Here is a 19,915-nt window from a genome sequence, read left to right as displayed (position 1 = left end):
CCCCCCTCCCCCCCCGAGGGCCGTGTGTCACACTGGTGTCAAAAACAGCTAATTAGGCCTCTTCATGCAGGCGGAGAGCAGGGGGGGGGGGGGGGGGGGGGGGGGGGGGGGCGCGCCGATGTTAAAAAGCAGATGACTCAGTGTGTGCCGTGTTCGAGAGCGCGCGTCGGTCTGTCTGCGGAGCTGCCTTTTATGTAGGTACAGCACAATGGCATTCCACACACTGTACTACCCGTGTTGGGGAAGTTACTTTCCAAAATGTATTCTTTTTTTTTTTTTTTTACGTATTACTTTCAAGTAATAATGGTACGTTAGGGTACGTTAAGGAATGCATTAACCACTTAAGCCATGGGTCTGCAACACTTAGGGGGTCCTCAGAGTTACTACAGGGGGGACCACCAAATATTTGTGATACAAACTTGTTTTCCCAGAATGTAAAGGGTTGAAAATACACATGGACATGAATCCAATTAGCAAAGATAATTTGTAAACCAACAAAAACATGTAATTTACACAACACTGATGATAGCGCTGTTAAACAAATCTATGAGGCCATCAAAGCTGCAGAATCAATTGGAGAAGACAACCCATAGTCACTTAACATTAAAATAAACCTGTGGAATACGTTCCAATCTAGTCTCAAATGTCTCAACAGTCAACACACATTGGTGAGACAATCAGATAAATAAATAGCTTTGAAAGCCTCATAATTGCATGAAAGGCTTTCTACAAAAAAAAAGTTGAACATGCAACACCATTTTATGCATTTTTATGTGTGTGTGTGTGTGTGTGTGTGTGTGTGTGTGTGTGTGTGTGTGTGTGTGTGTGTGTGTGCGTGCGTGCGTGCGTGCGTGCGTGCGTGCGTGCGTGCGTGCGTGCGTGCGTGCGTGCGTGTGAGAGAGTGCCTTTATACAGCATACGTGTCGTGTGCAGCAGAAGCAGCAGCAGCAGTACCTGGGTGTGTGTGGGCGGTACGTTCCTGCGCCCGTAGACCCCCAGCAGGGCGTTGTGCGAGAGCGACAGGTTGAACTTGACGTAGGTGGGGTGGTGCACCGTCATGTGGAACCTCCAGAAGAGGCCCGGCGGGATGGACTGGCTCTGCTGGGCACCCATGTCCACCTCGCCCCGGTCGATGGCGCGGCCACGCACCCACTTCTCTGCAAAAGGGAGGCGGTGGGTAAACAAAGAGGAACATTTATTTGAGTACGGTCGGGGTTGCCAGATCTGCTTATTATGATTTCCCCGCAAGATTTTATTTTGAAAATAGCCGATCTACAAGCTCACAACGCGTCGCATCGCGACGCGTTGTGAGCTTGTAGATCGGCTATTTTCAAATAGCTGATGTACATGTTAAAGTGCTCGTGTGGCCCATATAGTTGCTTCTTTTGGGCTGGTTTTCCTAGACCTGGTTGCTTGCTTCTCTCACAGACTCTGGCAACGCTGTGTACAGTCCTTGAGAACATAATTTGGAGTATATGTACTTTACTTGAGGATATTATCTTGTTTTGTTTTAAGCTCATGGCCTTCACTCCGGTACATTTCAAAGACAGATATTGTACCGTTGAGTCCATTACATTTCTAGGAAGAGACCCCCCCAGGACCAAAAGATACATTAGGAATAAAATAAACTGTGAAAATTGCTAAAATGTAAGTTTCAATACAGCAATGCATTGCTGTATTGAAACTTTTTGCTTGAAAAAGAAAATATACTTTGTCCTTTGTACCTTTGAATACTACTATATTTTTTTAAAAGCAAGCACTCCAGTACTTTAACTAAAGTACAACTTTGAACGAGCAACTTTCACTTGCAGTTGAGTAATATTTGACCAGGAGCATCTACTTTGACTTAAAGTACTTTGCATTGAGTACCTTGACCAAACGCTGCAAAGGGGGCGACTATAAGAATCACAGCACACACACACACACAAGACATTAGATAGCACTCAGTTCATCAATCACGCCTTTATTAACGCGGACAAGGAGCTCCATTCAACATCGGCGGAGGCAATTAATAGCCGATCTGATGTCCTTAAACGTCACTTTGATCAGTGGTCTCGCTAATGAAGTCAAATTGAATAGGCGTCTGAGATGACAGAGTGGATGTGCGGATCCCCGCCTTTGAACGCCACCGCTGGCTGGTTAGCTCGTGGCGCTGTAGAGCGCCGGGCGCAAAGATGAACTGCTGGGGAAGTGTTTTGTCTGAGGGCTGTCTACCGGGGCTTTGTCATGGACTGTATTAGCATGCTCTAACAAGAAAGGAGGAATTGAGCGTGTGCGTGTGCGTGCGTGCGTGTGCGTGTGTGCGCGTGTGTGTGTGTGTGTGTGTGTGTGTGTGTGTGTGTGTGTGTGTGTGTGTGAGAGAGAGAGAGAGACACAGAGAGAGAGAGGGAGGGAGGGAGAGAGAGTGCCTATAAAAGATAGCAGACAAGGGAGGGAGAGAGGGATGGAGGGAGGGGTGGCCCAACACACGCTCACACAAACAAGCTCCTGGCTTACAGATAGTGTCTGAGTGAGGTTTGCGTCTTTTGTGTATATAGAGAATAGGGTTTTCTGACAGTCCCATGGCCATTGGCTGCCTCTCCTTCTCTCCTCCCCTCCTCTCCTTCCCTCTTCTCCTCTCCTTACCCCCCCCTCCCACCCTCCCCTCCCCTCCTCCCCACAGCCCTTATCTCCATGAAGCCGGCCCATCTCCCTTTGTGCGTTGAGCGGGCGAGGCTTGGCCCGGGCCCTCTTTGTGTGGCCCTTTATGGGGAGATATATCCCGGGCCCTAAACTAAGATGGTGGAACTACGGTGACAGAGGGGGAGCGAGGCGATCGTTACGGCCACAAAGGCAGAGCAATGGTTAGGGGGCAGATTCATGGACGAGGCCACTTGCGCTCAATCTATAATGCCTGCAGCTTTACCACTCCATTACCGAGACACCACACACACACACACACACACACACACACACACACACACACAGGCCGGAGCGCATATATCACATGTACTGTCACACAGGCACGGAGAGAGAGAGAGAGAGAGAGAGAGAGAGAGAGAGAGAGAGAGAGAGAGAAGATCCCCCCAGATCTGTTTACTGTACACATTTTTCTTTTTGATTACTCGTTTATATGAGGTTTTTGCATTTCAGTTTCAGTATTGTATATGTGTCTGTCACTAAATATTCTCATGAATTGAATGCACATGGACCCCAGCGGAAACAAGCCATAGTGCTTTCTTGGGTTCAATCCCTTTAGCATTGTATTTGTATTAAACTGTGCTTTCTGTGCTTTTTTCCCCCGCAAACTGTTGATAAAGTATTCAATAAATCAAATCAGTCAACAAGAGAAAGAGAAAAATATAGCATGCATTTATGATTAATTAATTTGCTACTGCTGTTCTTTCCGGGTGTCCTCTGATGCATAATCGTTGTGTCTGCATTTGAAATGTTGCATCGGCAAAAAAAACTCACATGACAAAAAAACTGTACTGAGAAAAAGAGGGGGATTGAAGAAAGGAGAAAAAAACAGAATGATGGGGCAGAGAATAAAGTCAGTTCCACTAGCCTAATAATAAAAGGGAGGGCTGAGGGACAGGAGTCTAGTGTAGAGGACAAAGACCCCCCCCCCACACACACACACACACACACACACACACACACACACACACACATACCTAGGGAACAAAAGCAGCTTGGCAGACCTGAGCTATGCATTCATGCATTCCTGCATGAATAGGCTGCTGTCCACCTCAGCAGTCTATTCCCTTTAATGCTAATCCACCGCGCCGTGCCTCGCTACGGCGCGGCCGGCAGAGGCATGGATGGGTGCATGTCCCAAGGAGGGCAGCCTTTTATTCCACCGGGAGATGAACGGCACATGAATAGAGCGCGGCAGCTTGAGCAGACAGACAGAGCACTCGCTGGCACAGGCAGACAGGCAGACAGACAGACAGACAGAGAGAAAAAACAGGCAGACGGGTATAGATAAGACAGAGAGACAGGTTGACCGACAGAGAGACAGAGAGAGAAACAAACAGAAAGGCAGGCGCAGTGGTGGAAAAAGTACTCAAACGTTTTACTTAAGTAAAAGTATCAATACTGCAATGTAGAAGTACTCCGTTACAAGTAAAAGTCCGGAATTCAAAATGTACTTGAGTAAAAGTACTAAAGTATTGGTATCAAAATGGACTTAAAGTACCAGAAGTAAAAGTACTAAAATGTTTGAAAATAGCAGATCTACAAGCTCACAACGTGTGTGAGCTTGTAGATCGGCTATTTTCAAATAGCCTAGGTATGAAATAGGGCTGAAGTGTTAATGTATGTTTTATAATGTAATCATTTATATTTGCAAAGTAAATAGTAGCTACATTTTTCAAATAATTGTGGTGGAGTAAAAGTACAATATTTGCCTCTGAGATGTAGTGGAGTAGAAGTAAAAGTATAGACAATTGGAAATACTGGAAATAAAATAAAAGTACCTCAAAATTGTACTTAAGTACAGTACTTGAGTAAATGTACTTAGTTACTTTCCACCACTGAGTCAGATGAGCTGGCGTGTTCTTCTGACGCTATAACTACTCTCTGGTTCCTGCCCGTCTCTGACGCAACACAGGGACAGAATACAAAAAGGTGCGGGTTTGGTGGACGGTTGTTCGGGTCAGTCCAGAGGAGAGGATAGAGGAAGCAGCATACAGTGCCAAGTTAAAGCTATACTGATTCAAAGAGAGGGGGAAAAAAATCACACCCAGTGTGAAGAGAGTGGTGCCTTTGAATTAGTGTAACTGGTTGCATCCTTGTGTTGCAATCAGCTGCAGCTGTTGAGGCCGTGCTCAAACAGACGGACAGACCCACACACACAAGTGTAGGAGTGGCTGGCACCACTCAAAAACCAGTTGTGGAAAGTAATTAAGTGCATTTACTTAAGTATTGTACTTAAGTACAATTTTGAGGTATTTGTACTTTACTTGAGTATTTCCAATTTCCAATACTTTTACTTCTACTCCACTACATCTCAGAGGCAAATATTGTACTTTTACTCCACTACAATTATTTGAAAACTTTAGTTACTAGTTACTTTTCAGATATAAATGATGATATAATGAAACATACATTAACCACTTTAAACCTATTTTATACCTAGGCTATTTGAAAATAGCAGATCTACAAGCTCACAACGCGTCGCATCGCGACGCGTTGTGAGCTTGTAGATCGGCTATTTTCAAATATTTAGTACTTTTACTTTTGGTACTTTAAGTACATTTTCATGCCAATACTTTTGTACTTTTACTCAAGTACATTTTTAATTTTGGATTTGCACTTGTAACAGAGTATTTTTATATTGCAGTATTGGTACTTTTACTTAAGTAAAGAGTTTGAGTACTTTTTCCACCACTGCATCTCTCTCTCTCTGGGTCCCTCTCTCCATCCCCTCCCCCCCATGCCCCTCTCTCAGCAGTGGAAGATAATAATCCAGTGTTCAGCCACGGAGAGACGGAAGGAAAGGCTAGCATTTTGTTCAGATTCCAGGGGGAGCATGGAGCACTCGGTCCCCCTGCAGGCCTCCCTCTCCCTGCCGCTCACATTACTGCTGTCTGTCAATCACCCCCGTGGCTGCAGTCCCAAAGCCTGACACCAATCCGTTTGACACCGTCCGCTTTCAAACATCTCTTTCAATGCGGCTTGATCTGTTTATTCCTGTTGTGGCAGGCGCGAGGCCCGGTTTATACTAAACTGCGCTGACGTATGCAAACGCCATGAGTTCAACCTCTTTAACCCATTGAGACCTGAAGCCGATTCTACATGTCTCCTAAATCTCAACAGTTTTCTGAAAAACGTATGTTTCTATATCAGTGGTGCTCAATCTTTTTCACGTCAAGGACCCCCAAAATGATATGTATTTGGCCGCGGACCCCCATCAAAATATTTAGTTCCAGGGACCCCCCAGACGCAAAGATTTGAGTTAAAAATGTACGCTTTAAAAATATATATTTTCAAAGATTTGCACACATTTTCACGATTTTTCAAAAATAGCAGATCTACAAGCTCGTAGCGCGGCACTCGGTGCCGCGCTATGAGCTTGTATATCTGCTATTTTTGAATAGCCCAAAGTGTAAAATAATGCTTTTTAGCTCAAATCTAAAAATGACACAGTTCCAGGTCTCAATGGGTTAACCATCGTAACAATCGGATCAACCTTGCCATGGGGAGAGCAGTGTGTGAAATTCAAACTGACCGTCGATCACTTTCAATAAATGATACAGGGGAAAAAAACAACAAGGCAAATGTCGATATCAACCTTCATTTTCATCCTCCGCTGTTGCCAACAGCGGTGAGTCTGTAACGGAAACGTGAATCAATTTCCTAGTTTAATTGAAAATGTGAAACTTGTTCAGAGTGGAGCTGTGATGCTAATGCGATGCGTATTGATAAGGTGACAGATGGGTGGGGGGGTCGGTCAGCTCAAATGCTGTACCCAGACCCTCTAGAGCCAGAACCTTATCTTCACTTAACTTGTAGTTTTCCTTTTACCTGTGACTTTCCTGTGTTTTCAACCTTGCTGCTATGACACCGGAATTTAAATCAATATAGTCTATCTTATCTTTTAAGAGTTAACACACACCACACACACAAAGTATATACTGTATAGGGCTTAAGTGGTTATCAAACAGAATCATCAGTTTTATGTTGTCATATTTTTTTCTAAATGTTACGACTCAAATTAGATTTTTCTGCGGCACATAAAGCATTAATTATTTGTTGGAAAAGTGTTAACTAAATATGAAAGCATAACATATTTTGTGCTGTGAAAGTGTGAAAATTCTTCTTCAGAAGTCCTGTTTTGAAAACACACATTTCAATAAGCTGCAGTTCCAAAACCGTTAGGTTAATCAAAGCAAATGATTTATCATCAGCTCTCCGATACTCATCTTTCATATGAAATAAAAATGATAACATCTTCAATGATCCCACCTGTTTACACTTTCAACCTCGTTCACACAAACCCAAATATTGCAAAAACCCAAACTTGCACGCACGCACGCGCTCACACACACACACACACACACACACACACACACACACACACACACACACACACACACACACACACACACAGACAGTGTGGAATGCGAAAGGCTCAACCGTCACAGCAGATGCTGCATATATCATAGAAAATTGCAACAAGCGTTTAAATGGCTTTTTTAAGTCAGCCGGTGCCATGTTTTGCCAATGCAACCTTAAAGACGCACTGAAGTGACATTTCGGTCATTTTATTTTGAAGGTTCAGCCTGAAACGTCGGCTCAACGACTCTAAACCAATCAGAAGGTCCCATCCCTTCAGGCTATGGGACGTTGGATCTCAATCACTTCAGCCGTGTGCAACACGGCTAGTGTTTGTTTACAAGTGAGAGAGAGACGGCCAGTGAAGCACGTTTGCTACTACCTGGCTTATTTCTAACCTATAATGTTTTCAGATACATATTTTAGTGTGCAGATGAAGTTTAAAATGATTAATACACTCATCTTCAATGAGATTCAAAACGGAGTATCTCTGTAATTAAAATCAGCTGTGAACGTGCAGCTATGGGAATCAAACGGGTGCATGTAATCAAGATTCATTTATTTTCATGAAGGCTGTGTTATGTCATCACGCAGCACGTTTTCGTTTACAGGAAGTAATTAAGATTGGCTTTTTAGGGACTTTAGATGTAAAAATACACAAAAATGTTTTTTTTTTCATTTGTTTTTGCATCTATTGTTAGGTATGCCCATATGATGACCACGGATATGCTCTAAAAGTGTGAAAAACATATTTTTCATTTCACTACACCTTTAACGGGAGCAGTGCAGCGCACGCAAACGTGGGTTGACTGGCCACAGGCTGACTAAAAAAGCGATTCAAACACTCGTTTACATTTTCTTAACCACTAAACTAAAATGTCAAACATCCGAGAGCAGGAGGAACACCTTTACTTTTTGAATACGATGTGTGGAAAAATAATCAACCATATTGGCAAACCGTTCGCCGGTGTCGCAATGTGCCGGCACCCTACGCAGCGGGACCTCATCTCGGAGCTATACAGCGGAGGGAGAGGTTCCGGTTGGAGCTAGTGTTGGGCACCCAAAATAGCTAGTAACGTACAAGCGCTGTGTTGTGAGCTTGTAGATCTGCCATTTTGCTCGGTGGCATCAGCGTGCAACTTAAGTACAACTGAGGCTTCGGGATTAGGAAAAAAAAGAGAAGGTAACAATGGCATCGCAACGATGTCCTCATACGTATAGACATAGGCTAGGCCTACAAAAGTGTGTGTTTTATGTGCGCGCAATGTGTGCGTGTTCATGTGTGTGTGTGTGTGTGTGTGTGTGTGTGTGTCCATGTGTGACGGGCAGAGTAAGGAGACGAGCCACGTTCACATTTGTGACACCGGGTCTAATTAATTTCTCTGGCCTCAGGGTTGTTCAGGTAAAACAATTACACCTGTAATCTATTTTCAATTGAACTGAACTGTGCAATTAATGCTGTTATCCCTGAGCCTGTGATGAAGCACACCGCTACAAGCTAACCAGGCCTACGGCTCCGACGAGCGTGCGTACGTGTGCGCGTGTGTGTGTGTGTGTGTGTGTGTGTGTGTGTGTGTGTGTGTGTGTGTGTGTGTGTGTGTGTGTGTGTGTGTGTGTGTGTGTGTGTGTGTGTGTGTGTGTGTGTGTGTGTGTGTGTGTGTGTGTGTGTGTGTGTGTGTGTGTGTGTGTGTGTGTGTGTGTGTGTGTGTGTGTGTGTGTGTGTGTGTGTGTGTGTGAGAGAGAGAGAGAGATCTCTGTCTGCGTTCAACTGGACTATATTGTGAATCTATAACAGATTAGCGTGGACAAAATTAATAACGCCACAGAAGCGAGGGAGAGAGAGAGGGAGGGAGAGAGAGAGGGAGGGAGAGAGACAGACACAGCAGAGCGATAGTTTGCCGCAGGATGAATAGAAAATATTACAATGGTGCGAGGTGCTTCTAATTACTTGGAATCGTGGTGAGGAAGCACCTTAACCCGTTCAAACCGGGAACGCATCTGTGTAACCACTTTATCCATACTTTATACTTTGGCTATTCAGAAATAGCAGATATACAAGCTCATAGCGCGGCACCGAGTGCCACGCTATGAGCTTGTAGATCTGCTATTTTTTGAAAAATCTTGAACATTTGTCCAAATATTTGAATATATATATATATGTTTGAAAGGGAACATTTGTAACTCAAATCTTTGCTTCTGGGGGTCCCTGGAACAAAATATTTTGAGAGGTCGGCGGCCAAATACATATCATTTTGGGGGTCCTTGACATGAAAAAGTTTGAGCACCACTGATATAGCAACATACGTTTTTTTTTCAACAAAAAAAAAACTATAGGATTTAGAAGACATTTGAGGAATCCCCCGAAGCAAAGATTTGAGTTACAAATGTTTGCTTTAAAATGATATATAAATATTCAAAGATAAAAAAAATAAAAAATAGCAGATCTACAAGCTCGTAGCGCGGCACTCGGTGCCGCGCTATGAGCTTGTACGTCTGCTATTTTTTGAATAGCCCAAAGAAATCTTAAAAATCACACACACAGAATCGTTCCCGGTCGTAATGGCTTAATAAGTTGTGCGGCTTCCTCTCTGCTGGCTGCGGTCTAATGAGTGTCAGTCACAGCGTTCTAGGAGAGGAGATAATGCTGTTGGCCTGTGCTACTCCATTACTCTCTCAGGTCCTCACCTTCTAGCACGCTTCGCCTCGGGCTACAACCCGAGACAGACAGCTCTGTCAATTCACAAACTCATTCGCTCAGTGACAAGACGACCGCTCTCCCATCCGTACACGTGTAATTCAGCGAGACTGCTGACATAATGACAAAATGGCCACTTGAAGGCGGTTTCTTTCTTTTTTCGCTACCCTTCATGGTTCTCTACTACTGCAGTGATTCTAAAACTTTTTTTTTCATTTAAATAATCCCTAGTGTGATACGATTTTCTTTTAAATCTCCGGGAATACACTGTAAAATTCTCAGTGTAAATCTGACTCTTAAAGGGGCTACGCAATGAATAAAAAAAAATATATTATATATAAATATTGCCCCCCTAATACGTTTTAAACAGGTTGTAAGCCTAAAAAACATCCAGATATTTTTTCTCACAATCTGACTGTCTGTCATTCCAAGCTTTTTCAGCTGCAATACCAAAACGTCCTATTGGGCAGGGGGGAGCTACTGAGCAATTCTGTCTGGCCATCATCAATGCAAAATCAGGGCAAGTGACATCACTTGCCCTGCCATTCTGAAATGGCCTGTTCAGACACGCCCATTCAGGAAATCCATGAAATGAGCATGAATGTTTAAAAAAAAAAAAAAAAATTTGGGTACAAGAGACACTGGGGAGCCCAAAAAATACTAAAAACCTATAAAAAAAAAAATTCATGGTGTAGCCCCTTTAAGGTCATTTACACACCGGCGATTATGCTAATACACGCAAAATTCGGACTCGTTCCGAATAATTAAAAGACGCTTTTTCGCTCCGTGGAAGCTTGCATTGACTTTATAAGGTTTTTTAAAAAAACATATTATTCGCATGAAAAAAGCGCCCCCGGTGTGTACGGACCTTTAGAGTTTACAATGTACTGTTTTTCCTTTTTTTACTGTCAGATTTACACACATTTAAGGGTGCATTTGGTTCTGACTATCTGTCATTTAGCTGGGGACCCCGTGGAACCTCGCCCGGTTCCAAGCCATAGACCCCGCCCACTCTCTGAGTGGACCGCCTCTTGGTCTGGTGTCGAAATGTGAGAGCCTATAGGATATCTTCCATACAAAAAGTACCGTCCAATGAGAGTCGGAGGTGGGGGTGTATCGTCTAACGACGAGCCAATCAGCGGAATATCTGCTAAAGCGAGCTGTGCGATGACATCAGATGTAGGCGGATCCGTGGATCTCTTGTGATTGGTTTAGGGGAAATTCGAATCCCCTCCCCCTTTTAATCGCCTGACACTGCAGCCAATTTCAGACAGGCCGATGATCAGGCTACGTGGAACCCACCAAGGACCACTGGGGGGTCTCCGGACCCCACGTTCAGGAGCCAGTGTTCTACTAATCTCACTAGCCTGTTTTCTTTGCCTCGACGCCCAGAGGGCTCATTTGGTGGTTTTGGTTCATTTGAACCAAAACCACGAGTTTAAATGATTCATTTTGCACGCTATAGCCGCCGCCGAAGAAAGTTCGGTTCACGCGGAGAACGGCGGGGCAAATCAAGTGCGACGTTATCCGCAAGCGTGCTAGCCCTAAACGCTGTAGTAAAAACCCATTTGGCCCGGGCTGTTGGATGACGATATTTATTTTCTTATCAAAGAGATGTTTTAAGTCTGCCAACTGACAAGTGGCAAATAAACTTTGACTTTGATTCACTTTCTTCTTCCCTTTGATGCGTCTGTCTCCCACACCGCTCCGCAGTGTCCAAATGTCAAGACCGAGTGCTACAGAGCGCGCCGTTACATCAGGCTATCGTCAGCTCCATCTTTTTGCTGGGTAAACTGCGGTTTTAAGTTAATAAACGATGTTTGATTTTGTGACGGTAATGCGCTTGCATGAGGCTGAGTGCTGTGTGGACGCGAGGTAACACAGCAGGCAGGACGTGCTGCGGCTTGTGAGAGTTAGATCAGCTTTAGAGACTGTGGGCTTTGGGCTTTGTGAGTGTGTGTGTGTGTGTGTGTGTGTGTGTGTGTGTGCGTGCGTGCGTGCGTGCGCGTGTATTATCCTGAGACCGTTTCACAGCGTGAGAAAATCGATGAGACCGATGTACCATCGCCTCCCTCGGTCAACATTTGCGCACAAGCGCGCCGAGGCACGTATATATACACATGCGCGCGCATACGCGTGCACACACCTGCCCCGTCTTTTTCTCCCGTTCTCTCTCTCTCTCTCTCTCTCTCTGACACACAATATGTGCACACACTGCACCTCCACACTCCCCTTCCCTCTCCTCCGGTTCTCTCCCCTCTCTCTCTCTCTCTCTCTCTCTCTCTCTCTCTCTCTCTCTCTCTCTCTCTCTCTCTCTCTCTCTCTCTCTCTCTCTCTCTCTCTCTCTCTCTCTCTCTCTCTCTCTCTCTCTCTCTCTCTCTCTCTCTCTCTCTCTCTCTCTCTCTCTCTCTCTCTCTCTCTCTCTCTCTCCCTCCCCCCACACGCAGCCTAGAATATTGATGTGCTCTTTAAGAGCCCCTCTCTCTCAGTTTGTGTCACATTCCATCCATCTACAGGCCATTTTCCAGCAGCTCACCGTCCTGAGCACACGTCAAACAGAGTGAAGGCAATTCCAGCCCAAACTCCTCCGCTTTCATCCCCTGGTTTATACAATAGCATCCCCGCAGTCTGCGGATGGCATGCCGCGAGCGCGCCATTTAATCATGCTCGCGTTATAATGAGGCAATAGGCCTCTCTGCCGCGTGTCAGCTTATGTATGGTTTCATGTCATTAACCCATTGAGACCTGGAACTGTGTCATTTTTAGATTTGAGCTAAAAAGCATTATTGTACACTTTGGGCTATTAGCAGATAGCAAAAAAAATAGCAGATATACAAGCTTGTAGCGCGGCACCGAGTGCCGCGCTACGAGCTTGTAGATCTGCTATTTTTGAAAAATCGTGAAAATGTGTGAAAATCTTTGAATATAAATAATTTTAAAGCGAACATTTTGAACTGAAATCTTTACTCGTGGGGGGTCCCTGGAACAAAATATTTTGATGGGGGTCCGCGGCCAAATACATATCATTTTGGGGGTCCTTGACATGAAACAGATTGAGCACCACTGATATAGAAACGATACGTTTTTCAGAAAACTGTTGAGATTTAGGAGACGTGTAGAATCGGCTTCAGGTCTCAATGGGTTAATAGGGGCCCGGGCTTCTCCGCGTTGACCGAGATATTATTCTCCGACTCCGACGTACTTGATGAGGGAAGGGAACCCTCTGACAGGAGACCTCCCTCCACGCGGCCTTTGATGCTTTCATCTGCTCCTCCAGAGGAAGTCATACCCGGGAGTCAGTGCACGTTATGTCCACGCATGTGCATGTATGCGCATGTGTGTGTAAGTATGTGCATATGTATGTACAGTATAGATAGATAGATACTAACATACATACACACATATGTATATATATGTATATATACATATGTGTGTATGTATGTTAGTATATATATATAATATATATAGTATATATATAGGACTTCTCTATTAACCCATTAAGACCTGAGGCCGATTAAAACATTTTTTTTCCTAAATCCTAACGCTTAAAAATATATATATATTCAAAGATTTGCACACTTTTTCACAATTTTTCAAAAATAGCAGATCTACAAGCTCATAGCGCGGCACTCGGTGCCGCGCTATGAGCTTGTAGATCTGCTATTTTTGAATAGCCAAAGCAATCGTAAAATGACACACAGATGCGTTCCCGGTCTTAATGGGTTAATATATCAATATTGTAGAATGGCAGTGGTGGAAAAAGTACTAACATTCTTTACTTAAGTAAAAGTACCAATACTGCAATATAAAAGTACTCTGTTAAAAGCAAAAGTCCACAATTCAAAATGTACTTGAGTAAAAGTACAAAAGTATTTGCATCAAAATGTACTTAAAGTACCAAGAGTAAAAGTACAAAAATATTTTCAAATAGCCTATGTGTATGTTTTATAATATAATAATTTATACTGTATCTGAAAAGTAGTGAAGTAACTAAAGTGTTCAAATAATTGTAGTGGAGTAAAAGTACAATATTTGCCTCTGAGATGCAGAAGTAAAAGTACAGACAATGAGAAATACTCCAGTAAAGTAAAAAAAAATCCTCAAAAGTGTACTGAAGTACAGCACTTGAGTAAATGTACTTAGTCGCATTTACATCCTCCTATGATATACTCCCCCCCCCCCCCCCCCTCCGCACACACTTTGAGTGGCAGGTACGCCCACGCATCCACTCAGAGACTTCATATATATATTCTTCACATACATTATGTGCCCGGGGGGAACATTAGCACATCCTGACACATTCATGCACTCAGCAGCGCCACACACACACACACACACACACACACACACACACACACACACACACACCCAGTGGTGGAAAAAGTACTCAAATTCTTTACTTAAGTAAAAGTACCAATACTGCAATATAAAAATACACTGTTACAAGTAAAAATCCAAAATTAAAAATGTACCCGAGTAAAAGTACAAAAGTACTGGCATCAAAATGTACTTAAAGTACCAAAAGTAAAAGTACTAAATATTTTAAAATAGCCGATCTACAAGCACACAAAGCGTCGCGACGCTTTGTGAGCTTGTAGATCTGCTATTTTCAAATAGCCTAGGTATAAAATAGGGCTAAAGTGGTTAATGTATGTTTCATTATATCATCATTTAAATCTGAAAAGTAACTAGTAACTAAAGTGTTCAAATAATTGTAGTGGAGTAAAAGTACAATATTTGCCTCTGAGATGTAGTGGAGTAGAAGTAAAAGTATTGGAAATTGGAAATACTCCAGTAAAGTACAAATACCTCAAAATTGTACTTAAGTACAGTACTTAAGTAAATGTACTTAGTTACTTTCCACCACTGCACACACCACATGACTTCATACACACACCTCAGACTAAGGGAGCGCAATGGAAACATGGTCTATTATTACAGCTGGTTTACGTCATCCTTTTGATTATGATAGGTCAGATGTATGTTACATGTGACACGTGTTTTCTTTCATGATCAATACAGATATCAATCAATCAAATCGATGAAAGATCGCAAGGGGGAAAGGTGTGTGCGTGTGTGTGTGTGTGTGATTGCGTGTGCGTGCATGTGGCCTCATTAACACTGCTCTAATCTAAATTTACATCTGCATGCATCTTAACTGGTTGAGGGGAGACGAGATGTTAACAACAGGTGTAAACGTCTGCGGGGCAACGCGCCTTCTCGTCGACACGCCCACAGAGTGCGCCCGGGAGAGGAAAAAAAACAACAGATTACAGGTCTGAGCAGCAAAACGGCATGTTGTTGACATCGCTCATTATCTTCCCCGATACCGTATCCGGATACAGATTGCGCTTTAACCCATTAAGGCCCATGAGGTTCTAAATCCTAAACAGTTTAACAAAAAAAAAAACATGTTTCTATGTCAGTGGTTCTCAAACGTTTTCATGTCAAAGACCCCCGAAATTATATGAATTTGGCCGCGGACCTGCATCTCAAAATGTGTTGTTCCAGGGACCACCAGAAGCAAAGATTTGAGTTAAAAATGTTCGCTTAAAAATATATATATATTCAAAGATTTGCACATTTTTTCACGATTTTTCAAAAATAGCAGATCTACAAGCTCGTAGCGCGGCACTCGGTGCCGCGCTACGAGCTTGTAGATCTGCTATTTTTGAATAGCCCAAAGTGTAAAATAATGCTTTTTTTAAACTCAAATCTAAAAACGACACAGATGCGTCCCAGGTCTTAACGGGTTAATGGCAGGTGCGAACGAGGCCGTGCGCGGCGCGCCTTAGTGTGTGTGAGTGCGTTTGTGCGCGTTAGCGGAGGAGACGCGCCCCGCCCGCCCGCAGCCCCCGAGGTTGATTATTGTGGGGGCGAGTGTGCAATTAAAGTAGCTCTAATTAGAAAGGCTTTTATGTGCAGAGGGGGCCACGACGGAGCGCTCCCCCCGGTTGCTCCCTAGGAAACTCCAGCAGAGACGAGCGCGCGGCAAGCAAAGCGCATGGCAGTCTGACACCACATGTCAATTAGTGGGTTTTTGTGCGGCGCCGCAACGGAGCGCGGCTCGTTGCCTCGCCAAGGTGGGAGTAAAAAGAGTCTAAATGTAAACCCAACTGTGAGGTTCTGCCGTCGTCGACGACCTGATAGCCCTGCCTCTTTGTGCGTCTGGCTGGCACATGAAACGGGAAGAAATAGTCTCTGTGCGATACCGAACTTCACATGAGAGAGGAGATGAAGAAGACGCAGAAGATTAGGATGTTCTTATCGTTTCACAGACGTGCGCTCTTTCCGGCGGTGTAAAGTAACTAAGTACATGTACTCAAGTACTTTACTTAAGTACATTTTTTGGGGTATTTTTTTTACTTTACTGGGAGTATTTCCAATTGTCAGTACTTCTACTCTACTACATCTCAGAGGCAAATATTGTACTTTTACTCCACTACAATTATTTGAAAACTTTAGCTACTAGTTACTTTGTAGATTTTGATTGTCATTACAAAACGTACATTAACCACATCAGCTCTGTATACATTTCGGCCATTTGAAAATAGCAGATCTACAAGCTCACAATGCGTCGCGACGCATTGTGAGCTTGTAGATCTGCTATTTTCAAATGGCCGAAGATTGTTATACATTTGAAAACTTGAAATGGGACATTCTGCATAATGAGTACTTTCTACTTTTGGTACTTTACGTACATTTTGATACCAATACCTTTGTACTTTTACTCAAGTCATTTTTTCATTCCGTACTTTACTTCCATACTACTTACTTAAGTAAAGCATGTGAGTACTTTTTCCACCACTGGCGCTTCCCTGTGCCATCTCTCCCTGTTATGTCTGACTGGTGGGAGCATCCAAACAGCAGGGAACAGATTTACTCTCCATCTACAATAATCATAATAAACGTGTCTCCTTTACAGTAGTTGTTGGGGCATTGGCCAAGTGCATTTGCACATACCTGGAATTTATCCTCTGCATGTAATCACACTAACCCTGGCGTTCCTATTCTGGGCCAGGTTTACATTTTATTCAAATGTCTTTTTCTTTTCCCTAATCCTTTCTTTTTCCACTTTTTTTCCCCTTTATTTTGTTTTGTTTTGAGTGGTTAACCCATCCAAACTATTAGGGGCAACTAATGAACAGCGGATGTTGGAGTTGGAGACACTTGAACTAAACCGTTGTGTTCATAAATGGCCACGCTACCTCACGAGCAACTGCCACCCCCAGTGTCAGTCTGTTGGCTCACTGTGGATATCAACTACTTATGCACCAGTCATGTGTCGTTCCAAGATGTCATTCTACCATACTGTATCTACGACCATCAAAATATACATATGACAGGAATCAGATAAATTGTACTTTCTCTTTCCTTCGGCTTCAAGTTTGAGTTTCCTGCAAAAGGATCCTGCGTCGTGAAATAGTTGGGGGAGTGACGTTCCTATTTCAAATGGTGGATTATACTCATTTTGACACGGAGAAGAGCGTACCAAGTAGATTACGATACTCCAATCATTGTGTTCTCCTCTCTTCCCGTGCCCTCTCCTCTTCCACTGACACGTCAACTTTCTATCCTCCCCCCCCCCCACCCCCGGCCTCTCCTTCCTTCCTTTCCATCCTTCAGTGAGTGTAATCTCGGGGATTGTGTGAGCTCTGGGTGTGAGAGGTGATGGCCATACAGCAGGATGAGGCGTGATAATCTGCCACACTGGATTAGAGTCTAATCTCACCCCCCCCCCCCTTCCTATCGCAGGGGGACCATCTCCGGCCGTGCCAATTTGATTAATCTGAGACCCTCACATCAGCGGCTTAGCCTTTTGCCCGTTTTGATTTTGAAGGTTTTCTCCGCTTTCATCATCAGCCGCCGCGCCGCCAGTCGAAACAACGCGTTGTTTGTGATGCAATACTCGGAGGTGAGCGCCCCCTGACCCCCCCCCCCCTCCCCTCCCCTCCTCCCCACTCTCGGCGTCGACCGCAGGATTTAGCCTATGCTTGATGAGGGCGCTAATCCACACAATGTGAGGATTCATCAGAATGGCTTGCATCGGGGACGCCCCCCCCCCCCCCCCCCGAAGCTGCCTGAAAGTGCATTCGGCTGCATGCTATGCGGACAGTGTTGCCAGATTCTGCGAGAGAAACAAGCAACCAGGCCTAGGAAAAACCAGCCCAAAAGAAGCGACTATGGGCCACATGAGCACTTTAACATATACTTCAGCTATTTGAAAAATAGCAGATCTACAAGCTCACAACGCGTCGCGATGCGACGCGTTGTGAGCTTGTAGATCGGCTATTTTCAACTAAAATCTTGCGGGGAAATTATGTTAAGCAGATCTGGCAACCCTGGCTTGCGGATCTCGTGGGCAAAAGGCGAGATAAAGCGGCAGAACCAGACCGCGTCCGCGGGAATTGTCTGACCGACTCGGGGTGTTATAAGCGTGAAGGTTGCTGTGTCCTGCCCGACTCCATGACCCGCAACACGTTCAATTAATGTCCAATACCGCAGGGTTAAATTGGCGTTAGTAATTCCCCAGGCTGGCTAGCAGACAACTAGAGCTACCAAAGGCGATTCCAGTCACGTAGCAGCTAAGAGGGAACATGATTAACCAATTACCTTGCCTTTCTAATGAATGACTAATACTTTCAGGCCTGATCTGCAGACTGACGGGCTCCTCTGTGCTAATGGAACATTCATGTGTGTTATGCATGCAGGCCAGGAGCCTAATCCAATAGAAACTAGATTTGAATTCAACGCCAGTGGATATATACGTCTCAGACACATTCCAATCATAACGTTTAAACATTCATATTTACTTTTATTTCGGAAAGGATTGCTATAACGTCCGCTACTATATTAATAAATGTAGAAACATTAAAATCGCTGTCATAAAAAATCCTCCGCTCAATTATGCTAGCAGGATTTCTTTGTATAGTAATCTTAAGATAGAGGACAGAGGAGAGCTAGACATCACCGGCTGACGCTGTAACAGGATGAATATTCATGACATAAAGGTGGTATAGGCCCAGCCCTCTGAGAGCGTGCACGCACGCACGCTCTGAGAGTGTGTGAGTGTGTGTGTGTGTGTGCGCGCGTGTGCTTGCATGTACAGCACACAATGTTATAAACATGTTGGCATATGCGTGTGTGCGTGTCTGTGTGTACCAGGTATTGCAATATGCTGTACAGTACTTATGAGGGCCAGATGTCACCACAAATATAGTAGAATTTGCTAAATCGACCTTGAGAGGTAATTTCCTACCTAGACAATTAAAAAAAGATTAAGGCCGGGGTCAGAGTTAGGATTAGGGTTAGTGGCTAGGCTTATTACAGAAAAAATGTAAATAATGGCATTTATACAGAGAAAATAGGTAGTAATATTGTGTGTGTGTGTGTGTGTGTGTGTGTGTGTGTGTGTGTGTGTGTGTGTGTGTGTGTGTGTGTGTGTGTGTGTGTGTGTGTGTGTGTGTGTGTGTGTGCGTGTGTGCGTCTGCATTGTGTGTGTGCGTGCGTTGCTGGTGTGTGCTTTTTGTGTTTACCTTCATTTTGTGCAGGTAAACACAGCTATATGGAAAAACAGTTATACTGAAATGTTGCTGTCCTAGTAATCGTGCGTGCGTGTGTGCGTGCTTCCACATGAGGTTTACTTTCTGCAACACCTTTTTGACTGTGACTGTCACAGCAGTCACAGTAGCCTTTGGCAAAATACAAAAAAGCCAACACCACAGAGCAGGGCTTTGCAGGGGCTTTCACACACTTAAACTGCTGCTCATGCACACTTGCATTTCTCTTGGTGGTTTTAAGTATTCTCAGGTGCACACTGCATTGTGGATTTTGTCGTCTAAAGGAGTAGTACACTCAAAAAATGCAATACAGGAGGTATATTATTTTGTATTATTTTTGTTTCCAAATAAAGGGACTACTGTGTATTTCAAGGGATGGTTGGCAACCCTTGTGTAAACATACCTGGTGTTGAAAATACAAGAATTTTGGATGGTGATATTAAAGGCCTGTGTGCTGTTCTGCAGATAGACCAACGTCAGTCATCTGTCTCGACATGGGGCTTCCATCCAGACGGTGGATTTGACCCTCAAAGGTTGGGATTACCGGTGCAGCCAGGTATTATAATAATCACAAAACAGGTGCAAGCCTACTGTAGTTCTGCCGCCTACCAGTACCTTC

General features: G+C 44.0%; 1 protein-coding gene across 1 annotated transcript in view; it reads right to left on the bottom strand.

Annotated features, from left to right (window-relative positions):
* The window catches only part of tenm1 (teneurin transmembrane protein 1), a gene marked incomplete at its 5' end in the record, with an annotated part of 403,177 nt that overhangs the window by 211,867 nt on the left and 171,395 nt on the right, over nt 1-19,915 (bottom strand). Inside the window, 1 exon segment of the mRNA XM_084041664.1 lies at nt 955-1,157. Within this exon segment, the coding sequence (XP_083897790.1) occupies nt 955-1,157 (203 nt within the window).

This window comes from Gymnoscopelus microlampas (genome assembly GCF_963454915.1).
Source record: "Gymnoscopelus microlampas genome assembly, chromosome: 18".
Taxonomy (NCBI): Eukaryota; Metazoa; Chordata; class Actinopteri; order Myctophiformes; family Myctophidae; genus Gymnoscopelus; species Gymnoscopelus microlampas.
Note: the sequence above shows the minus strand (reverse complement) of the source record. Positions and strands in the feature narration are given on the sequence as shown.